The 12,767-nt window shown below is 32.6% G+C and overlaps 1 protein-coding gene across 2 annotated transcripts in view; it reads left to right on the top strand.

The window, feature by feature from the left end:
• EEA1 (early endosome antigen 1) overlaps nt 1-12,767 on the top strand; it is a 125,310-nt gene that overhangs the window by 44,950 nt on the left and 67,593 nt on the right. For both annotated transcript variants that reach the window (XM_028105495.2, XM_088025284.1), the window contains 4 exons: nt 352-465; nt 1,143-1,264; nt 2,437-2,592; nt 10,450-10,566. In XM_028105495.2, the coding sequence (XP_027961296.2) occupies nt 352-465; nt 1,143-1,264; nt 2,437-2,592; nt 10,450-10,566 (509 nt within the window). The remainder of the gene's footprint in view (nt 1-351; nt 466-1,142; nt 1,265-2,436; nt 2,593-10,449; nt 10,567-12,767) is intronic.

The following is a 12,767-nucleotide window of genomic DNA, read 5'->3' as shown; positions in this document are numbered from 1 at the left end:
GGCAGAATATATTCCTTTTTGGTTAGTTGATGGTTATAGGAAAATGACTGAAACGTGAAATCAAATAATCTTGAAACAAATATTTATGGATTATTTGGGCATGATGCTAAATATTCCTTTCATTTGTTTTATGTGTGTATAAATTATGACTTGTGGCTTAAATGAATTAGATATACTTAATTCTTGAAATGTTGGCATACTCTATTTGTAACTGGTTGATAGAGTCATGTTGATTTTCTTTTTTTCATGTTGATTGTCTTTACTATAATGATTAGGATATAAGTAATAACAACTTAGGAAATGTAATTAGCATTAATTATGTATTTGAGTAACTGTGATACTTTTTTGTAGAACTACAGTCTTTGGAACAACAATTAGAAGAGGCCCAAACAGAAAATTTTAATATTAAGCAAATGAAAGACTTATTTGAACAGAAAGCAGCCCAACTTGCCACTGAAATTGCAGGTGAATTGAATCAGATTTTTTTAGCTAGTAAATCAGTCTTGTTACCTTTTTGCCATTACATCGACTGTATTTTAGTGTATTGTATTTTAGTGTGATAAGACATTTGTTATAGACTATGGTGGTGATTATTGGAATTTAATAATAGAGTTGCTATATAAATTATTTTGTTTGTCCTCTTACCTCCTTTCAAAGGACTGATTTTCTCTGTAGAATTCTTGAAATTCAGAGAATGTGAATTTTTTGGGGGGTATGCTTAAGGAGTAACAAGTAACATTTTGAAGAAGTTAAACAATATAGTATAGATTTAACATTTGGTTATGCTATCAATTACTTTTTTAAAAAATTACATGCTTTTAGGTAAAATATATGATTAAGTATACATTGACATGCTAATTAGTAACAGTGCTATGCTGTATGGAATTTATGTAGACAAAAACATTTGATTATTTTAAGTTCATCATTTCATGTGATCAGAAGTTAAAGTGTATTGTATGTATTTATGATTATCTAAGGAATGTGAATTTGAATTAATGATATGTAGATATGCATATCTATGCATGTTACATGTGTAACATATAGGAATCTATAAAACTGTATAATATATAGGAATTTATAAAACTGTCCTTGCCTAGAGTTAATGTCATAAAACTAATATTTATATAACTATCTTTAATTAGATGTAAAGTCAAAATATGATGAAGAAAGGAGTCTTCGAGAAGCTGCTGAACAAAAAGTAACACATCTGACAGAAGAATTAAACAAAGAAACAACTATAATTCAAGATCTGAAGACTGAACTGGTAATTTAGAAACCATTTATTGGAATGTACTTTTATAATTTTCTAAACTAAAAATGAAATATATACTCTGATGAAAAAATTTTAAAAGTATAGCTTGCCTAAGATGGAGGAAATAAAAATTCCCTATAGTTCTATCCTCTACACATACACTAATAGAATTTTTTACATAGAAATGGAATCTAGGATGCAAAATTTATTACCTTAATATTTTTGTGTTTCTATCTTTTTTTTTTGAAACATTACTTGTTTCTTTTTTTTATTTATTTATTTGAGAGAGAGAGAATGGGAGTTAGAGAGCACGAGAGGGAAGAGGGTCAGAGGGAGAAGCAGACTCCCTGCTGAGCAGGGAGCCCGATGTGGGGCTCGATCCCGGGACTCCAGGATCATGACCTGAGCCGAAGGCAGTCGCTTAACCAACTGAGCCACCCAGGCGCCCTGTGTTTCTATCTTAATATTTATCTTTTTGCTTAACATTTTTGTTGTTTCTATCTTAGTATTATCTTTTTGCTTTTCATATCTGCATCTCTGATCCTGACCTTTCCCTGCACTATGGTTTTATAAATCCACCTACTTTTAGGATACTTCTGATTGCATTTCTGGCTTTCATTTCAAATTCAAGTGTAACATCAGGTCATCATATTTCCTCCTCAGCTGTGTTTCTGTCATTGGTATTATACATCTTCAACAGTCTCCTAAGGTGTAACAACCTTGAATCTGTCCTTGACTCCTTTCTGTCCTTTATTTAGCACTCAATAAACATATCAATAAAATCAGCCATATCCAACCTGCAATAAACCCTAATTATGCTTAAATCTGCTCCTTTATTTTTATTACCAGTTTCCTAGGATAGAAAATTCATGCTTCAAAATGTGACATTTATGAAGTGATTGTTATGACCATTGGGTGTAGTTTGTGAAGGAAAGGAAAGCAAATAAAGCACCAAGGATAATTGTGTTTTTGCTATTTTGTGCCTTGAGTGGTAATACTATTAAATAGGACATATAAGGAAGAGGAGAGGCTTGTTGGGGGAAAGGTATCAGTGGTCAGTGTTTGCAGTCCAATAATTGATATCAAAGATTATTTTCATTTTGATTTCTTTGTAGTAAAACGATATAAAAATGTGTGTTCTTTTAGTTTTTCACTGTAATTTTTAATGAGAATGTGCTCTACAGCTTCAGAGACCTGGTATAGAAGATGTTGCTGTGCTAAAGAAAGAACTGGTGCAAGTTCAAACACTAATGGATAACATGACCTTGGAACGTGAGAAAGAATCTGAAAAACTCAAAGATGAGTGCAAAAAGTTACAGGCAGAATATGCTAACTCAGAGGTAAATAAGTTCAGTATGCCTAAATGTGATTGTTGTTAACTTGTTTATTGTATACTATAAGTAAAGCCAACATGTGAGATTTTTCTGAGTGATATATCAAAATAGTATTTGACTTTCATTTGCTCTGAATGATATTTGTATATAGTCAGTCTAATCTGAGAGACAATATTTAACTTTGCTTTATGAAGCTGGACATTTAGAGAAGAATGTTTGTATAAGAGTACTGTTTTATTTAATAAATAATATATATTGCAGGGAGATGATACTTAAAGTTAAATTTGATCCAAGCTAATCAATAAGTGGTAATTGAGTTTTTTCAGTTTGGTAGGGGTAAAGGAAGTATGATTTCGTTTTTTACAATTGTATTACCAATGTTCAGAAAAAATATTTAGGAAAAACTTATTTTCTAGTAGGCTTGTTTCTCACTTATCAATTATTGAATTATGTTGTTGAAAGAAATCTTAAAAATCAACTAGTCTAACATGCCATCCAGGACTCCCCTTTATAGCATCTGATAAGTAATCCCTAACTCTTGCTAGGTGGTGTAGGGGGTGCATATTTATTTATAAGTCAGTCATTCTGTTGAGTTGACATTTGTTTTCCTGTAATTTACATGCACACGTTCCAGTTCTCCTTAGGAATTACACGGAATAAATTGTTCCTTTTTTCCACATGAGATATTTGAAGACAGTTCATATTTACTGAGTTCTTTCTCTTCCAGGATAAACATTTTCAGTTCCTTCTACCATTTGTCACATGACTTGATATTGGCCTGTAAATCTTTGAGATATATGTCAGTATATGACAAGCTGTAGGATATGTAATAAATATATTTGCTTAAAAATGCTAGCCTTTTTCCCTTTTACTGTATTATAGAGGATTTTTTTAATCTATTAAGATTCCATTAACTATTTGTAGTTCTTAAGCTCCCTTATGTGATGTGGACCTCTGCTTTTTGTATTTTCACTTTAAAAAGTTGAGTATTAGTGACATTTCGGTTTGCATTTCTTTCTTGGAGTTTTAAAGCTAGTGATGTAAAAGGCACTCTATTCATAATTAGTAACATAATGAGCTATGGAGTATAAATACTATAGATAACCATGTCATCCTTTATCTTTCTTCCTCCTAAATTTTATCAGTGGGAGGAAAGTTTATGGGTATAACATTCATAGGCATGTGAAGCTTTATGATGCTTAGTGCTTCAGACTTTAAAACTTAAGAACTTCAGGTGCAGATTTCCTAAAAGTGATCTTTGTAGCCCAGTGACCTATAACTCCACAGTTTTTAAAACAGTTTCAGGGAGTTCATGAACTTATTGAAGCCAGTTAAAAGCTTCTAATATGTAATTAAGGAGATGCTGAATCAAAGAAGTCTCATGAGGAAAAATCCCATTCAGATAATGTGACAGCAGAAATACTTGAATTTGGGTGAATTGAGTCATTTATTTCTGTGCTTCAGTAAGAATTACTTTGATTAAATCTGCCTGCCCACTAGTATTTCTCTAATTTTTAAAAAATTACATTCTTTTTTGATTAAAAAAATTCCTTTAATGTTATTTGAAATTTCCAAACAAATGTAATAGGGTGACTAAAATTGTATCACAATTATGGCACTTTTATGATATATCTGTTTTAAAGTGCAATTCTCTCTGACCTTTTCCAAGCTGAGAATTATGGAGTTAGATGTTTACTTCTTAAACAGGTAGAATTTGAACAGGGAGAAGAAATTTATATATTTACTTGCATTTTGGGAAAAATATATGTGGGAAAATATTTCTGAGTAATATTTTATTTAATAATTACTTTAATATGGAGGATTTTTGTAAATTTGCATTTTTATTCACATAGATTAAATTATCTTTATATGTTATGAGGAGATCGCTTAAAGTATAACTAGAGTTATATAAGATTTGGGAGAAAAGGATTTAGTGTCTTTCTGTACTGTCCTTCTGTCAACAAGGGTGATTATGGGAAACAATGATTTTTTTTTCTCTTGGAAAGATGTTTCTGGAAAAGAAAAATGGCATAGAAATCCATTCTTCATGTCTTCTTTCACATTTTCATAAGATTTTTCTTTTTAAATGTTTTGAAATAAATTTTAAAATAGATTTATTCTTGCTGAATAGTGACTTAACATTTCATCATATTTTTAGTAAAACAAGGGTAATATTTACTTTCTACTTAGTTAACTAATAGGCTTGTAATGATTAAGACCTCACATTATACTGAAGTATAATTTCCAACTTCAGGAAATGGTAGCATAAGAGTCAGAGTAATTATTATTGGAAACAAACTCTTAACTTTTTGAGCACCACTAGGTTTTGGATACTATGCCAGGTACTTTAAATACATGGTCTCATTTGTTTCTTTTAACCTGCAAATGAAGTAATGTGTTTGTTTTATATTGAAGGAATCTGAGGCTCAGTGAAGGTAAATAACTTAAGTTCATGCACCTCATGTAAGGAAGCTAGTACTAGAACTCAGGTCTTCTCCAAAGCCTGCAGTCTTTCCCTATCATTTTCTCTCTCATTTTGGATGGTCTGATGATTGCCTTATAAGTAAATTTGTGCTATTAATCTTGACCTAATACTTACTGTTATTACTTTTTATATTTTGCCATATTGTATGTTATATTATTTATATTAAGTACAACTTAAAATACTTTTGAATTGTGCTTCATACCATTTTCATATTAAAAATTAATGTCTAGATATTCCATCGCATTTATTTGTTCATAACTCCATTTGTTTTTAGCTTCTGCTTACTTTTTAAATATATGACATGTATTTTACTAATTGATTAAAATTCAATCCTGCTTATTCTCAAATTTGTTGGTGGATTGTAACATTTAATGAAAAATTTTATTTTATATATTACTACTTTACTGAACCTAAATATTGGTATCTAAGACAAAATACATTAAAAGGAATTAAATGAGCTAAAAATGCAATGATTTTTTTGGTATTTCTAATTGAGGCTGAAGGCATAATCTGATGTATATTATTAAGTATGTTCTTATGTTCCATTACTTTCATTTACATATACCTTATGAATTCATTGACAGGTTTTTTTTTTGGTCTAGATATTTTAGAAAAAATAACTCATTCTAAAACATTTGAAAATGCTTTATATAAATAGCTGTGTTATGGATCAGAAATTGAGGATTTAAGGGTTAAAAAAGTATTATTTTAAAAAATTTACATTATTGAAAATATCAAAGCTATAATCAACTTATATTTGGCGTGGTCTTTAATGGAAATGATCTTTTAAGAATCTTATTTGTATTTCAAATAAACTCATTTTAAATGCTAAAATATTTATAAAGATGGAATAAAAATGATTATACTTATGCATAGTTATTAAAGAGAGTACTTAAATATCCTTTAAAAGTATGCAAATATCAGAGATTAGATTTAGCAATATGTTTGGACATTTGTATTGTATGTTCATTGTGTACTTTTGTCAGTCTTCCACCTTTCATCCATCATTTTATTTTTTTTTCTGCTTTCTAATGGAGATGCTTAAACTTGAGGTAATGTGTTTTTTGGAAGGCTTTTAATATTAGTAATACATAGCACCTTCTATTGTCATATGGCAATTTTGTGTTTTAAGGCAATCTCAGAACTTCAAAGATACTCTCATTTTTTTAATCAAGCAAATTTTCAACCATCTTTAAATGATTATTTACTCACAGTAATACAGTATTAGAACAATAATTATAATTCTTAAGTATTAGCAGGATGTTTGCCTAAAATATCTTAATTATTTTTTAATTCAAGATTTTTAGTAAAAATCCAATGTTGAATTCAATAACATGGCTTTGAGGAAATGCAGACTCTTTTATTGGGTCTGATATTGGGAACAAAAATCTATAACTCCTTGGAGATGAATCACTCATTTCTTTAGTGAGTATTTTTTGAATGTCTCGTGCTAGCAACTATTTTAGGTGTAGGGAATACAACAGTGAGTAAGACAGAGTGCCTGCTCTCATAAAGCTTTTATTTCTTTGTGGAAGCCAGACAATATATAAGTAAACCAAATCATGATAGAAAGTCAGTTAATGCTAAGTGCTATAAAGAAAAATAAAGCAGGAAAATTAACAAGTCAGGAAATGACAGATGTTGGCAAGGATGTGGAGAAAGCCGTTCCTCTTACACTGTTGGTGGGAATGCAAGCTGGTGCAGCCACTCTGGAAAACAGTATGGAGGTTCCTCAAAAAGTTGAAAATAGAGCTGCCCTACAACCCAGCAGTTGCACTACTGGGTATTTACCCCAAAGATACAAATGTAATGATCCGAAGGGGCACCTGCAACCCAGTGTTTATAGTAGCAATATCCATAATAACCAGCTGTGGAAAGAGCACAGATGTCCATCAACAGATGATTTAAGAAGATGTGGTATGTATGGAATACTACTCAGCCATCAAAAAGAATGAAATCTTGCCATTTGCAATGACATGGATGGAACTAGAGGGCATTATGCTAAGTGAAATAAGTCAGAGAAAGAATTACCATATGATCTCATTCATATGTGGAATTTAAGAAAACAGAGGATCATGGGGGAAGGGAGGGAAAAATAAGATGAAATCAGAGAGGGAGACAAGCCATAAGAGACTCTTAAACATAGGAAACAAACTGAGGGTTGCTGAAGGGGAAGGCGGTGGGGGGATGGGGCAACTGGGTGGAAACAAAAAGAAAAATAAAGCAGGATTTATGTATGGGCCTTGCTTTCGTGGAGCTGGTAATAATGTAGGACAATTTTAGATAGAATGATCAGGGAAGGTCTTCTCAAGGAGGATATGTGTGAGAAGTAAGCAAGAATCAGGGTGAATAATTGGGAACAGTCATTCCCAGGAAGAGGGAGTGCAACTATTAAAGCCTCAAGGCACAGATGAGTCTGACCTGTTAAACAATGAGTAAAGTCAATGTGGAGAGCCATCTTTGTTTGAATTTCCCCCATAGTCATATTTGAACAGGGAATGTATTTATTTCCTTGCCAGTTTTGACTTTTTTAAAATTTTCATTTTTTCCCCTATGCAAACATAATACATGGTCATTGTAAAAGTTAAAATGATTCATAAAGTACAACAGAGAAAGTGAATGTTTTCTGTAATTCACTCCCCACCTCCCCTTCCCCATGACTAAAATATACCTTTTGGTATAAATTCTTCCCACATCTTTCCTTTTTCCACATTTGAGTAAAATAAAAAATTTCAAATGCTTGCTTTTAAAAATTCTAGTTAAAAAAAGTACATATTTAGTGTCCAAAGGATAAATGATAAACCTAATGTCTAGTTCTTTAGGTATTAAAATTATAAAATCATTTATATGAATGTATCTAAAAACTATACAATATAACAAGATATTTTTGAATATATTTGCTTTACATTTTGCTTGTTTTTTCCTACATTTTGGAGTTAATCAGCAAGATAGATGTTACCCTTGGCTTACTATATCTTAGAAACTTAAATGCAGAGGGCGCCTGGGTGGCTCAGTTGGTTAAGCGACTGCCTTCGGCTCAGGTCATGATCCTGGAGTCCCGGGATTGAGTCCCGCATCGGGCTTCCTGCTCAGCAGGGAGTCTGCTTCTCCCTCTGACCCTCTTCCCTCTCGTGCTTTCTATCTCTCATTCTCTCTCTCTCTCAAATAAATAAATAAAATCTTTAAAAAAAAAAAAAGAAACTTAAATGCAGAATCATGGTATTTTAATGAAGTATACTCATAATTTGCATATTAATATATGCTGTTTTTTGTTTATTCTGTGTTACTCTGCTAAATCCTTTGATACGTAGTAATTTAAAATAGCCAAACTGTTCCTAATATTTCTGTTAAGGTCCATAATGTTACTAACAGAAAATGATCTGAGATTCAAAGTTGTTAGAAATAGCAGTTTGAAGTAAACTCCCAATATCAAAAGGTTACATGATTAGTTTAAGAAAGAAGTTATTAGGATATACCTTTAACTTGAATATAGTTAAAAATAGCAAATATTTAAACATTTCTTTCTTTGGGGCACCTAGGTGGCTCAGTTAAGTGTCTGACTCTCTATCTTGGCTCAGGTCTTGATCTCAGGGTCATGAGTTCAAGCCCCACATTGGGTTTTATGCTGGGTGTGGAGTCTACTTAAAAACAACAACAAAAAAACCCCAAACATTTCCTTTTTTTAAGTATACAGTACCATATATTACATATATATATAAATATATATATATCAGTTATTATTGAAACATGCTGTATAAGCTGTAACTGTATAAGCTGTAACTGTAAAGCGGAATGACAGATTGCCTTTCATTGTATTAGAATTGGTTTATTTACATGAATGTTTTCCTTAAAAGGTCAGGCCAGGAAGATATCTCAGACATGGTGCTATTCATAAAAACAATTTTTGAAACCTCTTTTAACTGACTTTAAGCCAGTTTGGAAAACACTCAAAAAACTAGTTTCATTAACTTATGATTATTAAAATAAAATAATATAAGCCCAAGTGTTTGATTATTCAGTTTAATTACTTAACCTCCTTTACAAGATGGTTTCCAAAACTTTAAACCAAAGTACTGTAATGGATGAAGATATATATACCACCAATGAGAATTCTTTTTAAAAAACAAATAGTGCCACACATACCGGAAGGGTTTCCAAAAGAAGAGTAGCAGAAGATCTCTTGGCATTATTGTCAAGATAAATCGATAGCCTTCGTTTCTCCCTTGAAAATGAAAGTACTTATTTGTAATGTTGGAAAAAGACAACTGCTGATGTGTTTATTAGGAAAAAATTTTAAAAATTTATGTCCGTTTCATATGAAGTTTATTTACTAATAAAGAATGTAGACAATGAAAATGATTGTAACTTTGGGAATGTAAAAAGTGAAGCCAATAAGCAATATTAGAAATACAAAGTTATTTTGTTGATACCACTTGCAGGAAACCATACTGAAAAAAAGCAGTACTTAGTCTCTCTCTCCCTAGTTGTTGGCGCCTGGGTGGCTCAGATGGTTAAGCGTCTGCCTTCGGCTCAGGTCATGATCCTGGGGTCCTGGGATCGAGCCCCACATCGGGCTCCTTGCTAGGCGAGGAGCCTGCTTCTCCCTCTGCCTCTGCCTCTCTCTCTCTCTCTCTGACTCTCATGAATAAATAAACAAACAAACAAAAAAAACTACTCCTAGTTGTTGAAGCTCTCATGTGTAGGAAGTTTCTATTTCCAAGATCTTTGCCTACTTTTCTCTTAGTTTTAAACGATCAATCCATTGTCTTAATTTCATTAAAAAATATTAAAATGCATTAAAGCAAATTCATGTCCAGCTATTATACCTGATTATGGAGTGGCCCAGCTTAATGAAACTATATCTAATAAAACTCTATATAACTTCTTTGGACAAAGACTTTACCATATAGTCAAAAAGATGATTTACCACCCTTCCAAGGTGATTCTGTATTGTATGTTTGCATTTATTTAACATGTTTTTAAAGTAAAAGGAAAGGCTGTCCTATAGAAATTGGGGGAAAATGTAGGCAATAGCTTGCATTATCTTCTTTAAATTCAGAAGGATTAATGTACAGAGTTTCAAAAAGTCAGTAAATTCAAGTTTACAGTTTGATGCTTGCTCAGACACATAAAGTAGGATGCCAACTCTTCATGCATTATTAAATAAATGAAGTTGTGCATTTTGGATAAATTAAAAAAATTAATTTTCAAACATGAGGTGGCAGTAGGGGTATAGGAAAAAGAACTAAGTTGAAACTTCTAAGTATTATTTTAATTTAACAACTGACAAAAATCTTTGTGATTTTAAAACTTTTAGATGCTCCCATTTCCTTTTCCATTTTAGTTTTCTCTAATTTTTTTTCTTTTTTTTTTTTAAGGCCACAATAAGCCAGCTAAGGAGTGAACTTGCAAAAGGCCCCCAGGAAGTTGCTGTATATGTGCAGGAACTACAAAAACTTAAAAGTTCACTTAATGAATTAACACAAAAAAATCAGGTAAGAATTTAAATAAGCTACATCTAGTGGTGAATTTATTTTATTTATCTTAAATTTTAATCTTGTGTATGTTATATATATATATATATATATATATATATATATATATAATTATTGGCATGAGTATAGCATGACTTATTCTGGTTTTTAAGTGTTAAGAACATTCACATTGTTATGAAACCAATCTCCAGAACTCTTTTCATCTTGCAGAACTAAAACTCTATACTCTTTGAACAACTCCCCATTCACTGCCGCCTTCTCTAAAGGAAAAACATTCCTGTGTGTCTCCTCTACTCCTAATACCCTACTACACTTTTACTTCTGACACCAGATGTGTGAGTGTTCCACACAACAGTTCTGTGACACCAGCTGTTGTTATACAATGTAACTCAATTCTGACACCATTTACTTGGAGATAGTGTCAGATCCCACAGTTTAAGGGATTAGTCCCAAAAGACTGTTCCCGCACCCCCCTGCTAACACCAATTGAAAGTCCAGCTTGTTACCTGTACTTTGTACCAAGTGGCTGTAAATAGGAGGCTCCCACAACCCTCGCCTTAGATTCGATTAACTTGCTAGAGTGACTCACAAAACACAGGAAAACATTTTACTTACCAGATTACTGGTTTATTTTAAAAGATTATAATTCAAGAATAGCCAGATGGAAGAGTTTCATAGGGTAAGATGTGTGGGAAAGGGCATGGAGCTTCTGTGCACTCTCTGGGTGCTTTCTATGTGTTCACCAACCTAGAATCTCTCCATACCCTGTCCCTTTGGGTTTTTAAGGAGGCCTCCTTACTTAGGCATGATTGATAAATTATTGGCCATTGTTGATTAACTTCAACCTCCAGCTCCTCTCCCTTCCCTAAGATGGTGGGGGGGGGGTTTGATGGGGGGTCGGGTTGAAAGTTCTAACCCTTTAATCCTGGTTGATTGCCATGGCAACCAGCCCTCATCCTTAGGGTCTTTTTAAAAATCACCTCATTAACATAAACTCATTGGTGGTTGAAAGGGACTAGTTACGAATAAACAAAAGACATTTTCATTGCTCTTATCACTTAGGAAATTCCAAGGGTTTTTGGAGCTCTTCTAGAAATGGGGATAAAAACCCAATGTATATTTTTTATTATAAATAACAATCACACTTTTGATGCACTAAGTTTTTGATTTGATGTAGTCCATTTTATCTTTCTGCTTTTGGTGTCATATTTAAGAAATCCTTTCCAAATCCAATCCCATGAAGCTTTCTCCCTATGTTTTCTTCTAATAGTTTTATAGTTTTAGGTCTTATGTTTTGGTCTTTGATTCATTTTGACTTAATTTTTTAATAGCGCAAGGTAAGGATTTAGTTTCATTCTTTTGCATAGGGATAGTTTTCTCCTGCACCATTTGTTGAAAAGACTTTCCTTTCCCATGCTCTTGGCACCTTTGTTAAAAATCATTTGACCATGTATGTGAGTGTTTATTTATGGGCTCTCTATACTTATACCGTTGGTCTATATGCCTGTCTTTATGCCAGCACCTCGCTGTTTGGAGAACCATAGCTTTGAATAAGTTTTGAAGTCAGAGAGTATGAGACCTTCAGCTTTGTTCTTTATTTTGTATTTTGTAATGTTAATATTTCCCACCTTGTTTCTTTATAGATGAGAAACAGATAATATTTAGTTTGGGGGCAGGGTAGGTATTGGTTAGTACTTTTCTTCCATGTCTTTACTTTCTTGGTGGTGGGGGAGTAGGGAGTCATTAAACCCTTTTATTGAACAGTACAGTGAATTTGTTGGCTTTGCTTTTTAATAAGTCGAACCTACTATTTTAGTGAGATATAACAAAGGGGAAAACCAAAGAAAAGAACATGGTAGAGGGGGAAAAAGAGACAAGTATAATTGGCTGTAAATATTGAGCCTCCAGTCAACAGCCAGGTGAATGAACTTGGAGCACATCCTCCAATTCTTGTCAAGTCGTCAGAGACTATAGCTCTGGCTCACAGCTTACTACAATGTCATGAGAAACCCTGAGGTAGAACTATCAGCTAAGCTGTTTCTGGATTCCTGACCCTCAGAAGTTGTGTGAGATAATAGATAAAATTTTAACCTGCAAAGTTTTAGGGTAATTTGTTGCTTGTGACATTGGCCAACAGTTCTCAAACGTCTTCTTCTCAGGAATGCTGCATACTCTCAAAATTGTTATGGACCCCAAAGAGG

The sequence above is a fragment of the Eumetopias jubatus genome, unplaced genomic scaffold (genome assembly GCF_037043125.1).
Source record: "Eumetopias jubatus isolate StellerSeaLion01/CBP00866 unplaced genomic scaffold, mEumJub1_p1.0 scaffold_8, whole genome shotgun sequence".
Classification (NCBI taxonomy): domain Eukaryota; kingdom Metazoa; phylum Chordata; class Mammalia; order Carnivora; family Otariidae; genus Eumetopias; species Eumetopias jubatus.
The sequence above is the reverse complement of the archived record's forward strand: the minus strand, read 5'-3'. Positions and strand labels throughout refer to the sequence as shown.